This window comes from Anopheles bellator, chromosome X, assembly GCF_943735745.2.
Source record: "Anopheles bellator chromosome X, idAnoBellAS_SP24_06.2, whole genome shotgun sequence".
Taxonomy (NCBI): domain Eukaryota; kingdom Metazoa; phylum Arthropoda; class Insecta; order Diptera; family Culicidae; genus Anopheles; species Anopheles bellator.
In genome coordinates this window covers 3,232,127-3,258,119 of record NC_071287.1, presented here as the reverse complement: position 1 = coordinate 3,258,119, position 25,993 = coordinate 3,232,127, and the positions used below count along the sequence as shown (strand labels likewise).

The window sequence follows — 25,993 nt, the reverse complement described above, 5'->3', positions numbered from 1 at the left end:
GCGGCATAGCATTAACAAACATAGCCACTGGTGAGTTGTTCAGCAAGTTTTGTGGTCCAATAACAGAGGGCTACGCTGCTGTCCTAGTCCGAAATTAATGTTGTTATGTTAGTACTCGACTCTTCATCTGAACGTATGTGACGTTTCCTACTCAATCTGTCAGTCCATTCTCTGTTTACAAGCAAGTATTTGTTTACAATTTTTCAAGTACCGTTCAGCGATCGATTTTTTCTTTCCTTTTGGACGGTTTAAAAGCAAATTTGTGGAACGAATAAGACTTGGGTCTATCACCATGAGCAGTGACACTGATGTCCAGGGAGACCAGACAGGAATGGAATGGTGTTTTTCTTCTCGAACCGCTAAACTTCTTGAACCACCAGGAAGATGCACCTTGCACTCGGTATTAAATTGAGATGCTTCCTGCGCCACGCGGAGCACAACTTTGCGCCGTGTTATTCACACTCGGCCGAGGTGGCACCCATATACAACGTCGTCGTTGACGCAGCCTCTTACCAGCTCCGGGCGAACAGATTGTGGATCGTAAAATAAAATTAAACAGTACAGCTCTCGGGTCCGGGGGCTGCTCTCTACAGGAAGAATGATTTGTGGGCGCCGCTGCTGCGCTTGTTTTACCTTTACGGTTGTATCGGTAAAGGCCTTGAGGTAGGTACCGACCGGGTACTCTTCCAGGATCGTACGTGTGGGGCCCCGAGACGCACTGTCTGTGGGGGGACTCTGGCTGAACGCGACGCCTCCGCCAGACATCCTGCCGGGGCAGATACAGGGCAGGCTCTGTGGGCTCTGTGGGTGTCTGCCGTTGGCTTATTACAATAAAATTACAATAAATTACCCGCCGTTAATGATGCTCGTTACACAAGCGCTATTGTTCCTTGCCCCTGGATGCCTCATTATATTCGGGTCTCCCACACAGAGCCCACAGCCCGCCGAGAGTAATCATTGAGAGCCTGGGAAAGGGTCGAAAGGGCACGAACCGACGGGAGAGCGGGGAACCGGTGCGTTGTAGAACCCCGACACTTAGCCTCCACGATCGGCTGTTGAGTGTTAGTAAACAGCAAACAAACGCATTTGGGGGCAAAACAAATGCATTACGTTTCGCTCTGACCGGTGTCTCGCTGCCTTGCTGATTACTTCTGTTGCGGTGAATGCGATATCAAACGTTAACGTCATCCAGCGAACGAAAGGTCAGGCCTGACAGTGACCTAAGACCTATACACTGCCAAAACCGAGCACTAACAATAGCTGGTCGAACGACGCCCGGTAGTTGATCGGTAAAGCCGGTGTGTCGGCGACCGCTCCATTTTCAATTCTGTCCAGTCACAGCCAGACGGAGAGAGAAACGGTGTGTGATGGTGGCAGGGGATTGGTAAATTTCGTGGTGTGTCACCATTTAAGGGCGATCGATCCATCGCCGGTGTCGTCGCTTTTGAAAGCATTCTGCAAGTCTCTACTGGCGGCACTGGCGTCCAGTGGCGATCCAGTAGATTTCTTTTTGGGGGAACTGAATCGAGATCGCACCAACACCAACCCCTTTAAGATGGTTTCAATTATGTGGGCCGGCCTGGGTTTTAATGGCCCCGACGGATCGGCGATCGGACCGCAAAGTGATGGCACAGTTCATTAAACTTGTCAGCGTTGCCAGAGCCAGATCTAGAGAGGCCGCTGGTCACGAAGTCCCAAGGGCCGACTCACGGACCTAGGGTGAGGTACCACATGAAAATACATTCTGGAGAACCTCATCCGAAGTAATCACCGTATCTGTCACCAATCGCAGGTCAAGCTAATTGTGGATTCCGTTTCAAATAAAACTTGTCTATGCAAACTAACTCAAAAACGCTCAACTGGACCATTTCAACTTACACACCTGAGCGGGGATTACTTCAAAGGCTGCAGAAGGTGATGTAGATTTCGTAGAAAAGGTAACGATTTTTTTTGTTTCGATTGTAAACAACTACAGGTCAGTTTTTGGAGTAGTACCACAGTACACCCAGCGAACGCAAACTGCGAAGAAGGATTTGCTGCCCATCCATGCGACGTCCCACCGCGTTTGGAGTGTTTATTTGGAGAGCCCTCATTGACACCCGCGGGCGTTGCCGCTGTTCGACTTTTAATTAACTAGCGCGGTATGCTGTGCAAATAAACGGACCGCGGCGAGGACTTGCTGCCAAGGGATTGGGACTTGTTTTTGTTTATGGTAAAGGAAAACGTATCGCTGCCCGTAGCTCTACCAAGAAAACTAGCTCACGGCGTTCGCTCTCTCTCTCTCTCTCTCTGTCGCTCCCTAAATAGACGAAGTCGAAGGATCGCATCGGGATCATGTGCGGGGGTCCGGTGACGACGACAACCAGAACCTTGACAGCTTCGAAGCCAGAGCCTTTGAGAGTCAATTAAATTATGAGGCTGTTAGTATGTCGATCCAGTCGATCAGTGTCGATGCTTTGCTGGCTACGACCTGAGATGCTCGTCATCGGTTTGTCATCGTTCCCTGCTAGTAGTCTTTCGATTTCTTCTCTGTCAACTTCCCGGGCGACTCTCCGATTTCAAGATAAGATGCTGCTGCTGCTGCTGCTCTACGAACTGCTTATCGGCACCAACACTCCCGCGGTGAGCTCCGTGTGTTTGTGTGCTCTGGAGATTTTGGATTCGCGGCCGGTTTGCCCAGCGTGTCTCAGAGTTCTCCCCCCTGGCGAAGAAGAAAGAGGTCACACACCACACGCACCGTTAAGCCTTGGAGACCCGATCCACTGATTTATAGTGCTCGGGGTTGGGCCGTATGCAAAGTTTTCGAGCTTGAATTTTCGGCGCGAAATTCTTCTTCCGAAGAAGAAGTCCACCGGTGGTGGTGGACTTCGATGTCTCGCGGTGATTCCATCCTGCTTTACGAGCGTGCTCGGCGAAGCGGGCGATGGAGAAACCGAAATTCCCTCCAACTCCAGTTTTATTGGGCCGTAAATCAGGACGACTTGGCTCGCTGGTGGCTCGCCACTTTGGGCAGCGCATTCGGCGCATTGCGCGTGGATCACAACTAATTGCCGATGGTGCCGATGCTGCTGCTGCTGCTACTGGCATGAGGTAATGCGATTTTTACAGCCTGCCAGCCAGGTCCGTACCTAATCAGGCGAATCCGATTAGAGGACTTGCACTGGCCCCTCTCTGAGCGGCTCTGAGAGGCACTGGGATCCCCGCAAAACCGTGTGTGGGGCCCTGCCTCTGCCTGTTTGGTGTTGCCGAAAAAGGTGAGCTAGGGGGCTGCTGCGGAGGACGCTTCCTGCCACAAAGTCGATGATTCCGCGCATCATGCACTCACCCCGATTAGGGCCGGCCATAAATTATATGCTACGCGTTCGGCAGGTTCCAAGGTGTGGGAGCTGAGGCTGATGCGCCGCCCAGCCATCCCCCGTCCCCGAGGTCGCCCTTTAAGAGCACACTTTAATTCCTGCGCAGCCTCGGGGGATGGCGTAGCAGATATCACAAAACCCCCCCGGCGGCATGATCCCCTTAACGGCGACCGATTAAGCCGAGTCATTACACCCACGACCTCCACACGAAGGAGACCCCGGCGAGACTTCTGGACGGCGGCCCTGGACGGTTCTCAAGTGGTGCTCTGTTCGTGTGGAGCAGGTGGTTGGCTGGGATGGCTAAACAAACACCGCGCACAGTGTGCCCAGTAATGCCGGGGGTAGGAATTGCGTAATACAGATGTGGGGAAAGCAACCGACCAGATGCTCCGTGGGTCGGGCCTTCTTGGAAACAGACCTCACCAAAAAAAAACCTCACAATCTCAAGCTCTCGCATCGACAGCTATAAAAGCCAGCCGCTACTTAGCCGCTCTGGACCGCAGCAGTGGGCTGGGATCAAACCGGGAGCCCACGCCCACAATTGTTTCCCAAAACGCACGCACGCACGTGGTTACTGCCGAATTGCGTCCCAAGGCACGGCGGATTTCTTAGGGCCCTGTGCCCTGTGTGCTGCCCTCTACGGCCCCGGGTTCCGCAAAAACCCGCGAAGAACCAGCGGAGCGGACCCCAGGCAAACTGAAGCTCCCGACACACCGCAAGCTGAAATTTTTAACCGGAAATTTTGACACATTACGGAAAGGCGGAAATTCACGTTGTCTTGTATGGGTTTCTACGAAGCCCTTCACGAAGGTAAATCTGTAAAAAGAGACAACTCTACTCTGACGAAATTTGCTTGACAGTTTGTTTCTGTTTTGTTTTGTTTCACGAAATTGAAATTGGTGTTAGTTTGAAAAAAAAAACGAAAGTAATTCTGTTGTAGTCGGGTATAAAATGACGTTAAATATAAAACACTTGTATAAAATTTATTTGAATCCCGAGATGATAATATTGGGATCGATTGCTTCGCTTGTGGAACCGCGTGAACATTGCCACCCTATTTTCAAAAACAGTATTGCGAACCAATGAATCATTAAAGTAACAGTTGGTTCTACAAGTTTGGATGGTTTTTTAAACAGTACGATGACTATTACAAACCAACGAGAGTTTTTATTACCTGGTGCAACTTGGTAGAGCAAACATTTCTGTAACGATGCAATAATTCTATCCACCCTACAATACAAGACCTAATTATCTGAAGTTTTTAAAGGTAACTAGTTGTAAGATGTTTTTAGTTATAAGTTATAAGTATGATAAAATGACTCAATGGCACGTGGCATAACATGTAATTTAAATAGATTTTAATCGAAATATGTTCATTTCAATCATTTTGATACCTTAGAATTATTAAATAGCTGCAATCCCAATGTGGAATATCTCTGCACTCTTATGTAACCAAGCATTTATGTATAATAAAGATCCAAAAAAACCTTAAAAAAAGCAAACATTTCTGTAAGAAGAGAGTATTCGGTTTTTATACGACACGGGTAATTTCTTTAACAAAAATTTGACAAAAAAATGAAGCGTGGGAGGATATAGGCAGTAAAATGAATGTTTCAAGTAAGTTTAAGTAAGTTGTTGTTTGGTAACAGTGGAATGAGGTGAGCACTGCCTCAGAGATTTTGCCAACCAGTTACAACAACAACAACGCATTCCTTATTAAATTTCACCCCAAAACATTTTTTCTCTTGACAGATTAGTTGTGTTTATATTCGCAAGTTTGTGTTTGTATTACAAGTAATAAATAAGGTAAAATTATTTTGTATGCAAACAAACCTCAATTGAGTAGTCTTCGATTAGTTTTTAAATACCCTAGAAGATGTCTGATTGTTTTCATCCGCGAAAATCGAAAAGCATCTGGCGAAAAACTTTTCTGCTGCCTTTCGCCTCCGTTCAGCTCCGAGCTTAAGACATAAATCAAGCACACCCAATAACAACTCACTGTTCTCGCTGATCTCGCAAAAACGCGCACACCTTCGAACGAGGAATCCCGAGGGGTCCAGGTCCAGGGCACCTACGGGGATCGTGGCGCAAATGGAGCCATAGCCGGCCGAGGCCAACTTTCTTGAGGTGCACCCGACCCGACACTCGGCGTCTCAGTGGTTGCGGTTTGCGTAACTTGAAACACCACGAATCCTCATTTGAAGGCTCATTTAGCCATCGCCATCGATGTCAACCGTCGTGTACTCTGTGTGCGTAGATGACAGGCCCACATCACAGTTCCGGCTGTCCGGACCAGGGATACGCTTTCTTCCGGGTGTCCGGGCGATGTGCTGCGCAGGGCACACGGATCTTGTGGCTTCAGCACTTGAAGCCGGACAAACACGGCCAACCCAAGTGCATCAATCTCTCAGCGTGTGCCCCGCAGTCCAGCAGTAGTAGTAGTAGTGGTAGGGATAAATCATGAGGCCATAAATTAAGTACACACATATACACGGGTGACTAATTTGTTAATCGCGCACACGCGTCCCGAAGATTAGGAGCGCTTGTGCGGCTCTCGAGGCGCAACGGCGTAAACAAACAAACCGTCAAAACGATCCTCATTACCGCGTCCGCTGAGGCGCGTCGCCAGCTCGCCAGCCCTCTACGGTAAACCGGATTTTGGGCCGGATCGTTCGTGGGCTACACACAAATACACATTCGAATTTCTCCAATCTCTCCCGCTCTCCAAACATTCAATTCCCGGACCCGAAGAAGCGGAGACTTTGGCGGAGACTTTGACGTTATTTACTAAATGCCCTTACCGGGGGGGGCCTGAAAAGTTCCGAGGCAACCACGCTATATTATTCGCCAAATTTGGAACCCAACCCAACTACTGGGCATTTGAAGACCCGCAAAAAGACAGGTTGACCGTAAGCCTCCCTACGTCAAAAACGTGGGATGTTGCTGAACCGATGTTGTTAGAATTTCTTCCAGGGCTTTTGGGGTCCTAATGGATTTCCTCATTTCCACGGCAACCACAGACCGCTGGCGACATGTCGGATCGGTGAGGCATCGGTCCTATTTTCCGTGGCCGACCGAGACGTTGGGGAGTTGCGGGAACCCGGGGGGGGTGAGTTTGTTTGTTTTTTCCACTCTTAATATCCACTTGAGCCACTGTCGGCAACCCTTTCCAAGACATCCGTCCATCATCTCTCGCTCGCTCTCTCATTCATTAGCAGCCATCGTGCGGCATCAGATCTCCATTAGAGAGACATCAAGCCTAACTGCCCCTACCCAACACCGGGGCCCCGGAAAAGTCTCGGACCACAAAACGTAAGGTCCTCGCAGACATCTATTAGCGTCCATTTTATCTATTAGCGTCCCGGGGCTAACCATACTCACGCCAGCTCCTTCCCCCACGTGATACATGCGTAAATAAATCAAACGGAACAAAAAGCGAAATGACGTGACTGTAACGCGACAGCCCTTCGTGGGTAGGCGGCTGTCGTGGTGTGGAGCTGTCAAAAGGAAACGTTGGGATTAGCGGAGGCCACCAGGGGTGGCCTGCGTTTTCTCACGATGCAACTCCGCGGGCGCAACAAGAACAGTGTGTCTCGCGTCTGGCTAAGCCGGCGTATCCGGCCCCGATCCGACCCCGAGCAGGCATTGCATACCTTCGGGCGCAAAACTGCCCGCTATGCTCGCCGGTTACTGCCGTTTCCAGCGTTTCTCACGGCCATAAACACGGCCGGGGCATCCTTGCGAACCGACATATATGTTGCGCTTGCTTTGCTTTGTGCCGCGCACCGTTTTACGATGACGCTGACCAGCTTTAATGTGACCGATTTATGCGTTAGAGCGCTGTGGACCTGGGGACCCCGTGGGAAGCTGTGGTCAGCGAGAAGGCGCAAGTACTGTCTGGGAGTCTGTTACACAAAAGTAACACAACACACAGAAGAATTGCAGTTGGATTGGAGAGGTGTGGTGCATCATGAGTTCTTGCCCGAAGCTAGAACCGTAATGATTAAAGATTGCTTCGAGGATTGGGATAAGAAAAAAATCGTTGACACGGACCACGCTACTCGAAGGCTACTCCGTTTTCCGATGGGAGTGGTGTCCACCGGTGTCCACCCGGTCACACCAATAAAAATGCCACACGTGATTGAGTAGTGCAACAATGCACTACAATTGGCCCGGGGCCATCGGCGTGAGACAACAAGTCAATCAACGCGAATCACAACCGAGTCACGTTTGGCCGTAAGTCCCCTTTGCTGCAGACGTCCCCTCTCAGACCTGCCTGACTGAGTGACTGATTGAAGTGAAGAAGGCGGTTCGGACGTGCAGCGTGTGCTAGACACCTCAGCCTGACTGAAACTGAGGTGGTGGTCTGCACAGCGTAGCAGTGATCGATGAGGGCCATCTGAAGCCCTCCAAAGCCTTGTGCCGCGCGGTGTGCATTGAAACAATACACAACGAGGCCTCATTAATCCCGATGGCCCCGATGAAATCAGGGTCAAGTCCCCGGGCGGGCCTGCAGGCCAGCAGGACACCCCAGAACCGAATGGCCGAATGACGGATCCCTCATAAAAAGCGTACCAAAATATAACAACAAGCGCAACAAGCGACGGGTGCCATGCCGGGTTCCGTCGAAATCAAGCGTAATAAATTCATTAAACCACCGTTTTCGGCTCGGCTCGGCACACACCCATACGAGGCCCCAGCATCAGCACTCCCCAGAATAAAGAATCCCGCGGAAACCTTGGGTGACGGGCGCAAGAGCCGCTATGACACTTTGCCCTGAGCGGCGTGCCCGAGCGCGCGTCGCGCGCGTAATTTATGGGTAGCCTTAAAACGGAGACGACGACGACGATAATGCGCTTTCATCGGAATTTTCTCGTGTGCACACACGGGTGGACGGGTTATCATCCTGGACCGGCGGAAACAAGGCTATAAAGCCTTGCGTGCGTGCGTAGCACAAAGAACGGCTGGAACACCGCGAGTGTCGAGTCGTCGTCATCCTCCAAAGACTCGTCGTGAAGAGGGTGCAGGAGAGCAGGAGCGGTGTAGCACTAATGGAGAGCACAAGGCGGCAAGTCATTAGCGACGGCATCCCTCCCCGCCAGAGGTTTCTGGTTATTTTATTGCTCTAGATCGGATTTATACTTTCCTGGTGCGTATCCTCAGAAATAGCATATACGAGGGAGTTCCAGAAAGCCAGTTGCCTCCTAGCACCGCCAGTGCAGATTGAGTCTGCATCAAGCCCGAGCAATACCTCTATTCCCATGGTCCCCCTAGTTTGTTGACGTCAGATTAAGAACAACTGTCAGTATCAACCCTAACTACCAGGCGCAGTCGTGTAAAGGAAGAAGAAACGGAGGCTCCACCAAATAGCCGTAGTTGTTGTTTAAGTTTCTCGACATAATATTAACGAACTGCAGGGAGTTTTCCATCGAAAGTCCAGGCTATATTTGTCCCATATAAATTCGCCATACGAGTTGTTACCCTATCTGGACAAAATATCATTATAGATAATCAAAAACATATCATGGTCCTCTCACCTCAGATACCTGGGGCTACTACTGGACAATAAACTTAACTTCCGTCCACACTTAGAAATGTTACATAAAAATCTAGACATGCTAAAATCAAACTGCTATACCCGTTAATCAGCAGAAAATCAAAACTAAACTTTTCAAATAAACTCCTAATGTGTAAAACAATTTTCCTCCCTCTTTTAACCCATGCCTCTTCTCTGTGCTCCAAAATCCGCATTGCTCCAAAACTAACTTCCAATCAATACAAATCAGACTTAATAAAATTCTCAAAATGATCCTCAATTTACACTGGAGAACACCAACAAATCTCGTCCCAAGGCTCGCTGGCACGCAAAGACTATCGTTTGAAATTAACAAACTAAAAGAATCAATAGATGCAATAGTTCTATCCACCCAACAATACAAGATCTAATTTTCTGAAGTTTTTAGAGTTAACTAGTTGTAAGATGTTTTTAGATATTAGTTATTATTAGTTATAAGTATGATAAAATGACTCAATGCCTCGTGGCGTAACATGAAAATAGATTTTAATCGAAATATTCCATAGATCCAAAAAATCCTTTTAAAAAAAAATTGCAGGGAGTTGGTATCGCCCGGACATTGGCTGGACTCTGACACAGCGCGGTGCCCTATCCATATTCTAGCAAGTTGCTAGCAACTAACTTTCGAGGGTTTCGTGTGGCTTTCCAACACCTTCAACTTCTTGGACGCAGATGGGCAGAACCGTCGCCCCACCCAAACTGTAACCTACGAAACAACCGCAATCGAGCCCCACACAACCACAATCAATCGCGGGGACACTAGAGCATGAAAGTGAACCTCGATCGCCTAGGGCCCCGGCAGTGCCCTGGCTTCCCTGGCCCGCTCGCTCCAGCGAACCATCAATCAAATCGCGTGCCCTGATTGATCTGCAACAGATTCACGTTCGATGCAGCACGGTTCCAGAGGCAACGAGTATGCAAATGGTTTCTGACGTCCAGGCGGCTCTCGAGACCAGGAGCTTGGATCTTCCACGGTCTGCTCGGACCGCCTCTATCGAAAAAACGAAAGCGAAATTTCCGCTCACTTTCCGGGTTTTCGGGAGACCCAGAAACCCCGCAGAGCTTTTGGAGTACGGACGGGCGTTTTTTGGGATCATCTTCGGCGTGACTGCGCTACAATCGTTTCGATCGTCGTGACGTGGAGATGATGCGTTTCTGCCTCTCGGTCAGCCTCTCGTCCGTCCGTCAGCTCAGGTCAAGGCGGAAGGCCCAACTCTCGAACCACAACCACTGCGCCCGATTGATTGCTGCTCCCACGGCGGGAAAATCAAAACGGTTCCACGGGCCACGACGATTTCTGGTAATTGGACAGTGGTTAACGTAATTACGCAGATTACAAGTTGGGCGGACCACGGCGGAATTGGGGGGATGTTTCCGAAAACCGGGACGAGGGCACGCAAAACCCGACAAAGTGTTGGGAACAAACAAACAGCGATAGCAAAAGAAGGTAAACGCTTGCGCTGCCGTTGTTGCGTAGCGTAGCGTCAAGTGTTCCAGGGCATTAGTTGGAAATAGCGTTTCACTTCCTCTCGACTGTCACCTCCAGAAGAGTTTCGCCAAATGGAATAGAAAAACGATCAACACATGAGATGCCTCCGAATCGGAATTTGTCAGTATCGATGTCCACGTCGAAGTGGAAGTCCAGATCGAGCGCTCGTAAACTGACACCTCGCTTCGCTAGAACAGGCGGAATCGGAAATCCGGACATGCATAAAGATCTTTTCTTCAGCGTCACGATTGCTTGTCTGGCTCGTTTGCCTTTGCTTTGCCTTCTTTTCTGCACTCAAAAAGGTACAATAAAAACCGACCAAATTGGATGGACCAAACGACGAGGCGTCGTTTGGCAGTTAAGTGCGCGTGAAGGCCACCACCGCAACCGACATCATCTTGCGGCGACGACGACGACGACGACGAAAGGAAGGATAATCGAAAGTAATCAAAACAAACAAAATAACGACGCAAAATAATTTACGACTTGTGAAACAGGACCACCACTGCCTCGTCGGTCGGTGCCAGAGCCGCAGTGCCGCGCCCACACGCGCTCTTCCACCGGAAATTGGGGTCTCTTGCAATTTCTTCCTCCTTTCCTCCATCGTTTTCTTCCCGCTCACCGGCATCTCCGACATGCACTTCGCTCGAGCACACTCTCGAGCCGTGGATTGTGAACGCGAACATTTTATTACAACCCTTTTACTTCGGGGTGGGGGATCGGGATCGGAGAGCAGCGATTAAAACATGAGAAACGCGAGCACGGCGCGCGCACAAGTTACAGGTTAAAATGTTTTGGTTTGTTTGTTTCTTCTTCCAGACCCATTCAGGCCACCACCCACCCATTGGCGAGGTTCGGAGGGCTGTAAGGCTCAGGGCGCAATCACAGGCGAACATCGGCGCATCATGATCGGCGCTAATCAAGCCAATCAAGCCAGGCCAGCTCGGTTCGGTATCTTCGGCAGTCTCCTCGGCAGATGGGCCACCAGCGAGTGAGTGATTCACTTTTAGGTTACCCCAGGGATGCTATGCTAGGGCCCAGAACCAACGGGCCTTCTGTCTATATTCCTGTATTGCAAAGATTGGATTCCTTTTCTTCGTATGTCCACGATCCCACTAGACTGCTCATTAAATTCGGAGCCTCGACAACAAAGGGAGCTACTACGAGTCTAATTTTTTTTATGTATGTGAAAATTCATTTCAATTGGTCCCTTATTTTTTTTACAAGCCATTTAGTAGAGACGTGTTACAGTATTTTTTACAATGGCAAAAAAAATCAACTATCGTGCATCGATTGAATTCTTTTATTTTTGGAAGGTTTAAAAACAAAGGAGATTTGTGAACGAATGTTGATTAGGCGGTTAAAGGGAGCGATTCTGATTTTAAACAAGGTCTTACTAGCCTTCAAGACGCTCTATGACAAAAACGTCAAAAACAGACACAACACCTGAAATCGTAGTAAAAATACAAAATGTCGTATTGGAAAATCGCCGAATCATTCAACGAAATTTAGTATAATGCCTAGCCATCTTATTGAGCAGTATAACCAATATTTTGAATGAAGTTTTGGGTTCAAGAAAGCTGTTTGCAAAATAGGTGCCACATTCGCTAACAATGGAACAAAAACACTTTCAAATGCAACATTCTCGGTAACATTTAGAGCTTTTTTGAAAGGATAAAGTGGATTTTGTGCATTGAATCATCACTGTGGATGAGACTTGGGTCTATTACTATGATCCTGAATCAAAACAAGATGCTAAAGAGAATCGTGAAAATTGATGAAAAAAGATCCGATTTAAAGAAGAAAAACATTCTCCTTCATCAGGGCAATGCGCCCTGTCACAAGAGCATTTTGAGAAAGACAAAAATCCTTGAATTAGAGTTCAAATTGTTAGAACATCCACCGTATTCACCAGATCCATCTGTTTTCAAACCTAAAATCCATCTGTTTTCATCTGTTTTCAAACCAAAAAAAACTTAAGCATGAATAGTGTTTTTCATCAAATGATGACGTCATAACATACGTTAAATGATGACGCCATACTGAATAATTAAGTGTATTGCAAACCATAAAAATGTGTTTTTCTTATCGAGGCTTCGAATTAGATGAGCAGCCTAGTATATAGCAAAGTTCGGATTCATTGGACCAAAATGATGCTGTTTTGTTGTCCTTCTATAGTTTCAAGTGATTTATCTCAAGCAGTCCCGAGCAATAGCAGGCTCATTTGTGCCCCATTCGCCACTTGAGTCGGAGTCGGTGGGCCTTTGGCGCAGTTTGGCCATTGAATATGCCGCCTGTGGCCACCTGTGCCATGGGCCTAGAAAGCAGGAAACAACCATTGCATGGTGCGATGATGAGTGATGATAGAACGAAACCCCAAGTGCACACGCGGCCTGAAATGTCTTCGGTGAGTCAAAAGAATTGGAGACGTTTTCGGGTTTGTTATTGTTATGCCGACAAGCGAAATTCATGTGCGCGTTCATGTAGGGCCAACGCCAGGGAGCATCTCTATCGCTTCTGCAGCTGCTGCTGCTGCTGCAGCAAATGCGCTCATCCGCGCGCCCTGCACGCGCACCCGCCATTCCCGCGTCCAAGTCAGCGAGGGTAGGCGCCACAAATGGGATGAAGAAATTCGCTGATTTATTTTCGCGCACATGTTTGTCAGCACGCCCATTAACACACGGCCCCCCTGTGTGGAGGGCCTGCCGGAGGGCGGTGGAATGTCCTCCGCATGGCTTGTTCCGGAAAAATCCCCAAACACTCAGGGGCCCGAGGAGGAACCTCAGGCGCCAGTGCCGCCGCCGGTGGTGTATCATCGTCGTCGCTCTGCTAGTTCAGGAGCATTGCAAGTGTTCAGTGAGAGGTGATCGAGAGGGAAACGTGTGATACGCGTTCGGTCGACTGTTTTACGAGCGGACGTAGGAGGCCGTGGTGTTGGCTGTGGTGGTGGTGGTGGTGGGCAGAACAACAGAATAAATTAATTGCGGCTCGCGGCAAACCGACCGACGAGACACTGAAAATAGAAATTAAATGTTTGGATAAGTGAGTTATTGAGCGCGGTGCAGCGCGGCGTCACGGCGCTGAGCGATGGTCAACACCTCAACCTAATCTCAACCAGAGAAAAAGAGTGAGAGCGACGGGGGAGGTTGGAGCGAGAGGGGTTGTGATGGTTCCACGCTGTGCTCGCAGTACATGGAGAGATACCAGACCCCTTATGCACCCCACAAGGGGTGCGAATTACGATGACTAATTATGTGTGGTGCCCTCTGCCAGATCCGAGGGGTTGCCCTCTGAGGAGTGGAGATCAAACATTGTCACCCGAACGAACGTCACGTCGGCCGGGCCTCCTTCGTGCAGATAATCTGACAGATCTAACGCTACGCACTGTCATTAGCTCGGTTATTGTCATTATCTGTTGAAGTTATTGCCCCACCTCGGTCAGAGTTGCAGAGGCGCGTGGAGGCACTGCACCCTGTTAGAATGACTGTATCGGATACCTCGACAGCGACCTGTAGGAAGTAGGCCTGTGTTTGTGATCCGTAGCAGACGGTATCGCTTATGGCGACAAATCGTCTCCTACGAATAGAAGTGAACAGGCGCGTTTACTGGTTTAGTTTTCAATTGTATTGGGGTTGGTCAATAAGTTAGGCACTACTAATAGCCTGAAATTAGTTTGTTGACAAACACTATATGAAGGGTGCGTGAATTTCATTTCGATCTGTCAATTCATTATTTGTTTACAAATCATTTAGTATTGATGTGTCACAGTATTTTTACAATGGAAAATATCAAGAGTTACTGCGGGGATTGAATTTGAATTTTTGTAAGGAGCAAAGGAAATTTGTGAACGAATGTTGAAAGTATATGAGGACTCTTGGCATTCGACTAAGGATCGTTTAAGGGCCTTTTTCGAAGCGATAAATTAGATTAGATGATGGATAACGAAACTTGAGGCTATCACCATGATCCTGAAAGCCCTTTCCATCAAATGATGGGGTCGCCACAGCTGTGGAAGCATATTTTAGAACCCCTTCCCTGATTCTCACATCAGCGATCAGAGAGAATTCATAAATCGGAATCTCAATTGGGACAATTGTGTTGACTTAACGGTACGCACTGATTGAGAGTGAGAACCCTGTTTATGGTGCACGTCCCCGTCTGTATGCGAAGTTCGCGGGCCTACAACACCTAGCTTAGTGTGCAGCGATTAGTCACCGTAGCGCAGCTCCTTCGGCACCTTCGCACGAATGTCTGGACGACCACGTGCGCAGAAATTGGTGCCCAGGCAGCAGCAATTGCAGTAGGAGCGCGCGCGGGCGACGAAAAGAAAAATGAGACAATTCACCCCGTAGGAGGTACGAGGGAGGTAAGAGGTTCGAACCCTTCGCCGCACCGCAGCGACACCCAGAACGCGGAGACGCGAGGAACCGAGGAACCCGAACCGACTCCTATTTTTAGTCCCTCGCATCATCGACAAGCGCATTGGCGGCCAAAAAGGCCCCAGTAAAAACCGGGCGCTACTGTCACTCCTCCGAGGCAGTTGGGCCGCGCGCAGGGGAAACATCGGCCGGCCCCCGATATCAGAAATTTTGCGTGACCATCTGCTGCTGCCGCCGGTGGTCAGAAGTCGTAGGAGTCGAGAAACGAGAAAGAGACCCGAAAGACCCAAAAACGTACTCCGTTGTCGGCTATTCGATTTCACCGGATTCGGGTTAGAGGGGCAAGCGGGGTGTGCTACCTGCACTTGGTCGGTTGTCACAGCAGTGTCACCCTCCGTCCGGCCTATAAATCTTCCACCGATCCGATGCGACTCAATTAAAGTCGACCCTGCCGCGAGCGCTGCGCTGCTTCCCCCAAATCTCACACGGGCTGACTGCAGACTGCATGTCTCCCGGGTAGGCCTGAGCGATACCTTCTCCTTGGGGAGGATCGTCCGCCGTAAGTGTGTTGAATGGCCTCTACGGCTCTACTACTAATAAAAACGTATTTAAATTTAACATACACGCGCGATGCGACGGGGACACCGTCGAGTAGACCCTCCGTAGTGGACTCACACTTATCCCTGGAAGGGGACGCTCGGTACCTTGGCCAGAGCCCGATCCTAGACAACCCAAAGCACGGTGGCGCTACCGATCTGCTAGACACACTCACTAATTACGCTCTAACGATCGTGTAATGTTCTCCCGCGCTCTGGCCTCGGAACCCTGGCCAGATCTCGGAAGCGAATGCGTCGGTAACAATTAGACGAAAATTGATCTCCAAAATAACTTACGGGTCGGCTGTGGAGTGTCAAGCGTGCCGTGCCCTGCCCTGCGTCAGAGCCCTTCCCCGGGGATCTACCCGAGATCCGTGTTATGGGCCCTCGCGATAAAATGAAATAAACAAAGCCGGCAGCCGTCATGGCCGTTCTCTCCTCCCAAGGAGTCCGCACCAATTAAGTCCGTGATGATCTCCTTCGTGCGCGTCCCCTGTCTCGCTTTCACCCGAACGTGTGTATCGTCGTTCATGATATCAATTGATGACAAGATTTCACTTTCACTCCACGCGCTTTCGGGTCCCGCACTGTTGGCCCGCTGCTTCTCCCTCTGCCAAGTCGCAGCAACAGTTGATCGTAAACCAACACGTTATGTCAACAACAACAACAGCATACAGATATAATTAAAAACGAACAAGATTAATTACTGTTTGTTATTCAAAAGCTAACTGAAACCATTCCGATTAGGTTGTGTAAGTGTGGGAAGTGTGGTTTGTGGGTAAACACACACAGGACTTGTGGAGCAGCCGGATTTAGACGATCAGCGATATCAACGCAGCATCGTCTTACGGAACTTTCTACTCGGGGGAGGGTAAACCCAATCTTCATTTTCATATAGGTTTATTTGTTGTACTCGCTCTTCTATCAAATACTTTAGCAAAGTCAGAGATGTTCTCGTGTGTACGTGGAAATATCTGAGCGATCTGTTCGGAGCCTATGCCACCTGACAACAGATTTATCATTACTGCCGATAGTATCCTTAACCACCTTACTTGGCGACTCCCATCAAGACACCTTCTCGCCAGCGAAGTCCGCCATTACCAACTTCTGCTTGCTCACTCCCCCCCGCCGGATAACGCTGATTTAATTATCGAGCGCACCAGGAACGTGGAAAGGTAGGAACCAACTCGGAAGAGAAACGTCGTCAGTGTGCCCCCGAGATCTGTACAAAGAATTCCATTAACGCGCAACGAAAAACGTCAATCAGCCGCGCGCCGCCTGCCTGGAGTGGAGGTCTTAATTCTTATTCCACTTGCAGCGCATAGAGCCAGAGGCTCACAGGCGAAGACCGCGCGAAGAAAGCGGACTCAAGCGAAGCGCCATCCAGTGAATTCGCAACAGCAACCGACCAGACCGAGCGGCTCCACGCGGAACCGGAATACCTTCGGTGATGTGTGTGCTGGCAGCACTAGTCTATGACGCGCGAACGGCAGAGTGAGAGAGCTCTACGCCTGGGTGAGTTCGCACTCCTTCGAGGCTCCCGACGCTGACAGGCCCCGCTGTCTGCTCGCCCGCCAACCAAACGTAATCGCGCACTGACGTACTCGAGTGGTGTGCTCACCCGAGCCCGACACTCGGGTGAGATCAAACAGTACGTCCTGTCCAGTGAAGTACCACTTTTCGGCCAGGCACCACTCTGTAGCAGACGTCGTATGCCCTTTCGAGCGCGCTCATCAATCTCGCAGCTCGGCGGTTTCGGCCCCCAGGTGCCAGGCTCCACCTCGGATAACTGGGAAGGGGCTTGAGGTGGAAGGCCAGGGCTTCTTGGTAAGGTGGTTGGTGGGCGCTTTTCTGCACTGGTTTCATTTTTATCGCATTTTAAGCATCATCATTAGATGGGACTTACTAAGGAAACAACATCTCCTTCAAGTGTACATACAATCATTCCAGCGCTTCTCTAACTTTTCAATGCCATGTTTGTAGCACGATTTGTTTTTTGACTCAAAAGGAGCCTCAGTAGCAGCGATCGCCTCCTCATTCGAGCCACATCTTTCCCCCCAGGAGCATCTACTTGAGCAAAGAGCCAGTAGTCGCTAGTCGCCAGTAGTCACTACCAGTTGATAGTTGTTCACCATCTTAGCTTAGCTCGCGCCTCTTTATTTTGCGGTCATCCATCACGATTTTCAATAATTGCTTCGTGTTTTCGTCGTGTTTCACTGTCTCATTTGGACGACCCCCTGAACGTTCTGCATCAATTGTATCAGCACGACCTTTAACTACTATAGCTTTCTTGGTTATGTTTCGAATTACCGTAGATTACGGGTATTAAGACCCACCTTTTTGCAAAAAAATTCGGTCTAAAATCCAGGGGTGTCTTAATAGGTGTAGTCAGTTTGGCTTGCTGGATTAACCCGTTGATGCATGTAGCGGCATCATGAGCAACCTGACTCAAGCACTCGATCCGTCCGTATACGAGGAGTATTGACTCATGTTCATTCAAAAGGATGAATGGACCAGCAGGGCATGGACTTGTGGTTTGATAAGCTATGGTCTAGGTGACGTGGCGGCCTGTTGAAGAAGAATTCTCTTTTGGTTTTTGATCAGTTTAGAGGGCATTTGACGGAAAAAGTAAAGCTGATCTGATACAAACAGAACTCCATCAGGCCTGCTGAAGAGGCCAACAATCTCACTCAAGTCTGCCAGTGGGTGAAAACTTCATGGGATGCCATCAAGAAAGATGTTGTCATCAAATTATTTAAAAAAAAAAAACAGGTATTAGTAATGCATTATTCCAAAAAGATTTTTGAGCCCATTTTGCCCAAAGTGATTCCTCAGCCACAGATGCTGATGACATGGACGAATTAGCTAGAAAACAGGTTAATCAATGTTTGGAAACAGAAGATATTAGGTGTGTGAATTAATTCTTGCGGTATTTATTCGACATTTGTGACCTAACTACAACAACAAAACGTATGACTACCTTAATGAAAGTATTGTCCGTCATTGGCCTACTACTTTCTCCCATCTTTTAGGTAGTTCCTCGATTCCGTGTCGATAGAATTTCTTATCTTTAGGAGCGATCTACTCAGAGACCAATTTTTCAATACTTTCATAAGAAGTGAACCGCTGTGCTGCCAAATCGTTACTCATGTAACGGAACAAATACTAGTCCGAAAGAGCAACATCTGGTGAATACAGCGGGGGTGTTAACAGTTCGTATCCGACATTTTCGAGATAGGTTTTGACCAGTTTTTCGATCTGGGGTCGAGCGTTGTCACTTTGAAAAATCAGCTTATCATGGCTTTTATTCCATTCTCGTCGTTTTATGGCCAAAGCGTTGTTTCAAATGCATTAATTGTTGTTGATGGGATTGTCCTTCCATAATTTTATTAGGTTCTGAAAGCTCACACTACACCATACCTTTCATATCTCACCATATGCACAGCATAACCGTTGCACAGTGAATATTTCGCTTTGGTTGCTATGGACCTGGTTCATAAGGCTGTATACAGGTCTTTTTGCCTTTAGGATTGTAATAACTCCCCTTTTCATCACCAGTGATGATTCGGTACAAGAACCCCTTTCTTTCAGTCGCGCAATCAGCAATTCTCCAATGGTTTTCCTTCTTTCAATGTCTCTTTTTTTTCAATTCTTGTGAAACCCATAAAACATTTTTCTTATCATTCCCACGCCACTCAGGCGATGGGAAACTGTCGTGTGGTCAACTCCTAACATTTCTTCAAATTCTTTTTGCATCTGACATGCATTCCGATCGAGCAATGCTACCAATTCTTCATCCTTAACCTTTTTTTTACTGTTCAGGTCGCTTTTGGTTTGAAAGACAAAATCACCACCTTTTAATGGTGCAAACCACATCTAACACGTTTTCTCAGCTAGAACATATTCACCATAAACATGCATAAGAATATGATGACTTTCGGTAACACGTTTTGTCATATTAAAATAATCCCCGCAAAAACGCTTTATCAGGAACAAAACTTGACATGTTCAAATGCTTAAAAAAGGTGTTGTTATACTTTAACAAAAAAAACCTATACTACGTTAGATGCGTAATAGCTACTGTTATCAAACACATATCTCATAAAAAAATCTGTGAGTACTGTGATTAGTGAGTAACGCCCTCCATTGTAAAACCACAAGGATTAATTCACACACCGAACATGTTTGAGACTGAAGAATTTCATAATTTCTGTGACGAATGAGTTATAAAAAAAGTCGTTAAAAAATAAAAATAAAGTAATTTAGATTTTTCTAAAATGCCATCTCTACGCTCGTCCCAGGACTTATTGAACGATGTGTTAGGACCTACGACAGAGTATCGCCAAATAGAATTAGTAGGGCTCGCCGATCCTGCAGTTCCGACAGCGGACTCTTCGTCCGGAGCGTACCGCTGCTGCTGCTGCCCCACCCGATCTCTGGGGAGCCCTCGGACGGAGGCCGATGACATATCCAACCTCTCGGACTCGGCTCGGCGCACCCAACACATGACAAATTATCTTCTTCACCCGTCCCCGTCGAGACAGAGGCAGCGATGATGACAGGTGGGGGCTGGGGCTACAGGACACACTCGAGTTGCCTTGTTTTTTTTTCCCCGTCCGTCCCCGTCACACAGTTTATGTCACCGATGTTTCGCTTGACAGGTTCGGGGGGGTTTCGTGCGAAAAAATAAAGCCACGCCGGTGTCGCATGACGAAGAGGCGAGCAAAACAAAAACAAGCAGATGCACACCACCGTGCATAATTACCCAGCCTCTGCTGTTGTTGTTGTTGCTGCTGCTGCTGTTATTTATTTATTTGTCTGTCCGTAAGGATATCTGGTGCTGGTGCTTGTGCTCTCCTTTCCTACTCACCTCCAGGTGCGAGGTGCGAAAAAATGTATCTTTTGCTAGGGGGGGCGTTGAAAACATTCCTTCGCGAGAGTCTGACAGTGGCTGAATCGGAATCTCGGGGGGGATCGGGCCGAGGGATCCCCAGTGTCCCGGTGGTGTCATGTGATGATATCTGGAGCCCTCGCCGTGTTCGATTGCTCATCGCACACTTCTTTCCCGTAGCAGCTCGTGTCTGTCAACTTCTCGGCCGTGGTCGTGGTGCTTGCTCAGCACCGGGCCCCACGCACACAAACGCACTCCCGCCGGCACTGCACGCTAATCAAAAGCCGGCCGGTGGCGGCGGTGGTGGTGATAGTGTGAGATGAGCCGCTTGTGACGCTGCCTCAGTCTGCTGCTGCTGCTGGGTTGCTGGCCGCATGCCAACCTCTCAACGTCGGCCGGGACGTGTCGTCGAAGCAAGATTCCTTAAAGTTCGACACAGCGTGTCGGACAAGCACGAGGTATGTGCAGCGCTCTGGCGGTGTACACAACTGGGCCAAATTCCGTAGTCGCCCCCATCGCATAGCCCGGATGATGGGAAGCCCGCCGGGCCGTCGACTCGGAGCTGTCGTCAGAGCAGCCCCCGCCCAACGCAACCACTGCGCTCTCGTATCTCGTCGGTTCGGGGTCGATTTGGAAATTGAATATCGGTCCAGCAGCGCAGAGATAGGCTCGCTGGCTGGCTGGCTGGCTGGCTGGCTGGCTAGGAACAGCAGCAACACCGCAACTACTACTACCACTGCACAACATCGACTTAAGTGAAGCGTAACGCCTGAGCCAGGGTGACCTTTCACGTTCAACCCTCGCCGCGGCCTCACCTACCTCATCAACCCTTCAAAACTAGCTCCACCGACTCAAGGGCCCCCCCCTGGGCGAACGCGGAACAATGCACCACCCAAAAATAAAGCCCCCCAAACCCTGTGCTCTTCTTGCATTGTGTTATTAGTTGGTGAGTATTTAGCGTCCCCAAAAAGTGTGAAAGGTGCTACCAAATTTCGCACACACCTCAGCACCATCATCATCATCACGGCCACAGGTTCACGGCCACACATGCACACACTCTCCCGATGTTGACGGAAGGAACTGAGAAGGATGGCTGAAGAATTGGCAGAAGACACCGCAGACACCTGGCACACCGCTGCAACACGTCTCGTTAAGTGTACCAACCGTCGCCGTATCGGCGTCTGACGTCTGACGTCTGGTGGTGTAACAACTAATGTCTATTCTCTCTGCTGCTGCTCTGTCAGTGTCTTTTAGGACGACGGGGATGGGATGGCCCAACCCCCGCGTAACTTGGAGCTTGGATACACACCCGATTGGAGCGGATAGGAAGTGGCGTGTCACTTTTCCTTAATATCTCCCGCGTGTCACCATCGAACGTCGGCCAGCTGCCCCGACTACTAGAGTGCCGGGTGGGTGCTAGGAGTCGTCGGGGACGAGTGCTAATTAGAGGACGCGTTGGACGAGCCCCAGTCGCTCGTTTGATTTGGGAGCATGCCGGTTTTCCGCTGGTCAAGTGTACGTGGACGCGGTCGAACGGAAAGTCGGTCGGTCGGTCGTCAGCAAGGCCGCCAGCCGCAAACGATCTTCAAACGATATCGCATTGCGCGACGTGTCATCGCATTTAGGGTGTGCCGTGAGACCGCTCATCCGTAGCCGAGATTTGCTAACGAGGCAACCACACTAGCGAACAGTTCCAGTTCCATTAACGACAGTCCCTCCTGGCGGGTCCTGACGGGCCCGAGCCAGTTCTAAAGCCCGGGGTGTGTTAATTAGCTCTTCTCTCGCGCACACCCCGACCGCCTGTTGCAGAAAGGCTACAGGCTGACGATATCATCCCATATCGCCTAAAGGTTCCACGCCGTCTACGAGTAGGGGTTCCCCCCCGCCACTTGTTACGTGCTAATTGTAGGGGGCGCGCGCGAACAGCAATAAACGCTCGAAATCGATATCGTCTGGCATCGTGACCCCTTGGAAGTGAGCCGCGCCATTGCTCCAGACACTCCAGTCTTTGACTCCCAAGTAATAGGCCGGGGGGTGCCCCCCGCGGACAACTTTCGATTATCATATCATAGCCGCAGCCGCAGCGGAATCGTCGTCGTCGTTGTTGTCAATCTCAATTCCCGCACCCGCAGGACCGATAGGGCCGCTGCACGATGCGTGCGATGGCTGGCTGGCTGGCTGGCCCGTGCCTGCCCGTGCCGCCGCCCGTCTGGATGCCTATGCTAATGTGGCCGCCGGACTGCAATATTCTTCCATCCCTCCAAAAAGCAAAAACGGCCAACGGGGGAAAAAAAAACAAAGGTATCAGGTTCTTTGCCCGTATTTTGTTCTGTGATTAGCCATTCTCTTTCACCGCGCTCTCTCTCTCTCTCTCTCTCTCTCTCTCTCTCTCTCTCTCTCTCTCTCTCTCTCTCTCTCGCTCGCTCTTTCTTGCAAGCACACACCCATACACTCACTTCTTTCTCAGCCTCTGTGATGTTCCGTTTTTGATCTTCTCCAGGCATTTTGTTTCGATTTGTTTGTTTTTTTTCGCCCTCTCCCAAGTTTACTGCTTCCTTCGTTCCCGATCCACGCACGTTTCGTCATCGGCGCAGCAGTTATCCTTTCGACTTCGAAGTCTTGTGAAAAATGCTACTTTTCCGCCTTTCCTTCGGAGTCTTCTTGGCTGGATGGTGGTTCCGAGCTCGAGCCCTTCGCCTTAGATCGCCATTAAGTTTAACTTTCAATCAGATTTGGGTACAAGGAGAAAACGAGCCCTATTGGGAGTGTTGATGTTGAAAGAGACAATCTAGGGGCTCAGAGCTGATCCGTGGTCGTTCCTCCCCGAACAGACTGACCCGTTGATCAGTGGCGTGATGTTTTTGCCCTCAGGTCCTCTTAGTATCCTGTTTCACCAATGTTACTGTTTTTAATTCTTGTATTCTTGTACGTCCTTCCTTTCAGTATCCTGTGTTCGACACTTGATTCCTGACTCTTGACCATAGTCCGCATATGACGATAGTTAGGGAGACCGTATCGATGACGATGGTTACTCAGGCAGTGTTAGGATGTGAGTTGTTCTTAGTAGCATAAGATTAACGCTCATTTTGACTAGCCATAAGCATAAACTATAAATATAGCGCTCTCTCTCTCTCTCTCTGCAGTGTTCGTTGCACTGAGCCTAGTCAACTCAACACACAACTTCCATCTCCTGTGCTCCTTTTTAGGTTTTCGGTTTGTTTGCCCAGTGCCGGCCGATTACGGTGGTCCGTTTTGCTCGGTCGTTCGCCAGCGAGGCAAGAATCTCAAAATCACCGATCACCGACCGATAATGTCCTCCGGCCACCCAGGGACCACGCATCACCGCACACCGCACCGGCAGCTGGCGTCCGTCCGTCCGTCATGTCCGTGTATGTGCAAAGGACAATGAAACATCGAAACAAAGCATCGGTTGCAGCGCAGCTGAGTTGTAGGAGCCGGAGCGTACGCTAGCCGAAAATGGCGAAGGACAGGGGACAAACAAGCGAACATGTACCGCACCCCAAAAGACACCCAAGCCCAAGACGTGCGGCCGTCTGCGCAACTGCTGGAAGTAATTACAAGTGAGGTGGCCCGAAACAGGGAGCGAGCCACACTTGAGAAGGATGTGACGAGTCCGTGCAGATTTGGGTGGTCTGTCTGCCGAGCAAAACAAACTTCCCCGGATCAACCCCCGGCACGGCAGCGCCGGTGAGGTCCTGTTGCGCTTCCGTACCGCACACCACGCAGTCTAGCACCCGGGGGTCCACAGTATGAGAATCTTGGTAAAAAAATTGCTTTCGCTAACTTTGAATTGCTTGTGCGCGCCTTATGTTTACGGGGTAATTCTCCCGTTTTGGGGAGTATTTGCTTTTTCAATTTGACAGTTTCCGGCAAATTTCGGCAAACTTTTTTTGCTTTCCAAAAATATGGCTAGCTTTTCGACAGCGGATAAAATTTTGACAAAAAAAGGGCACTAGAAGGAGAAGGAAAGGAAACGCAATTTTTCGCCCCGAAATCTGCTAGTGTAGACGCTAGCATATGCAAAAACTCATACTGTGGACGAGGCGTGATAAGATCCCGAACAAAAAGTTCCCGACCACTGTTGGCTTTATGGAGTGCTGCTCCTAGAACTTTCCCAGATAAGTCTCTGACGTACCTTTGCACTCGTTGGCGTCCCGTACCGTGCCGCGGCCCCACGGCCGGTCGAAGTAGAACGGCTTGCAGCGCTCGCAGTCGCGGCCAGCCGTATTGTGCTTGCAGTCGCACTCCAACTGCAGCTGACCGTTCCCGTCGGTGGTGGTGCCCTTGACGCAGCGGGCCGCATGCCCATTGCACTTGCAGCGCCCCCCGACGGCGAAGTCGGACAGGGCGTACGTGAGGACACCGGAACCGCCGGCCAGTTCGCGGCCACCGGCCGCCAGGAAGTCGGCCGCTTTCTTGGGCACCCCGCCGAACTTGCCGCCGCCGAGCTGTTCGGTTGATTGCTGTGAACCGCCGTGCTTGGAACCGCCGCCGGACGAACTACCGCCGTTGCCGCCGCCGCCGCCTCCGGAGCCCGTCGGTGGCTGAAGACGGTGGAAGATGACGCGGATGTCGGTGGCCGTCACCCAGTCCTGCAGGATGACGGAGCTGTCAAAGTCCGGGGCCGACGGGCGGCCCTCGAGCGTGCTGAACGCGATCCGGGAACCCTGCACGCCGTCGACGCTGTAGCGGTTGTGGTCGACGCAGCGCGCCTCCTGCTCGTTGCTGGCGGAGATGGCGGCCCGGGTCGGCCGGCCGTACAGCTTCCGGCACTGGGAGCTGTAGAACTGGAACGGGAGCCAGTTCTTGCCGAAGTCGGCACTCTTGTAGATCGCCATCGAGTCGGGCCGGAGCGCGTACGGGCAGAAGCTGAGGCTGACGTACGTCAGCTCGAACTTCTTGCCGAGCGACAGCGTCAGCGTCACGTTGTCGGGCGTCGTCCCCGCGTCCAGCGAGCCGGCCCGCGGCTCCGACCGCCAGCAGGTCACGTTGTTCGAGTTGTGCACGTCCGTCAGGGCGGCGGCCGGGTAGCGCTTGGTCGGGTCGGACGCGTCGCAGATCTCGCAGGTCGGGTCCGCGGCGGCCCCCGCCGGCCCCTCGCGCTGGTCGCAGTAGCGGGAGGGCCGGTCGTGCCCACAGATCGACGACGCCTCGATCGGCACCCCGAACGCGGCGTTCACAAAGTCCGGCATGCAGCGGCGCGGCCGCTCGTCGTCGTAGCAAGGATCGTTCCCGGCGTTCGCCGTCGGCGCGGCCATCCCGCCTCGCAGGAACGGCCCATTGGCCACCCCCGTTCGGTGGCCGCTGGCCGCCGCCACCACCACCACCACCACCATCGCCATCATCGCCATCATCCTGCCCAATAGGAGCATCATCGGAACACGATGGCGACCGGAGAGTTTCCTGTTCCTGAAACTCCTGGAACCTTTTTCGTTTGTTCGCTCTGGCTCCAACCACTCCAGACACACACACACACACACACGCACAGTAAATATCCTCCTCCTTGAGTATACCTGCAACACAATGGATGAAGGAGAGCGAAAGCAAGTGGTAGAGAGAGAGAGCGAGAGAGAGATGCAAAGAAATCTGGATGCTGATGGTGTTCGGGGGGGGGGGTGGGGGAGGGGTTGACCGCTTAGACAACGCAGAAGGGGGGGGTTTGGGAGGGGGCTCCTGCAGGCTTCGG

At 50.4% G+C, this 25,993-nt stretch overlaps 1 protein-coding gene across 1 annotated transcript in view; it reads right to left on the bottom strand.

Moving 5' to 3' along the window:
• The window catches only part of LOC131213294 (netrin-B-like), a 39,465-nt gene extending 13,900 nt beyond the window's left edge, over positions 1 to 25,565 (bottom strand). Inside the window, exon 1 of the mRNA XM_058207310.1 lies at positions 24,443 to 25,565. Coding sequence (XP_058063293.1) covers positions 24,443 to 25,565 — 1,123 coding nt within the window. The remainder of the gene's footprint in view (positions 1 to 24,442) is intronic.
• Between the last annotated feature and the right edge of the window lie 428 nt (positions 25,566 to 25,993).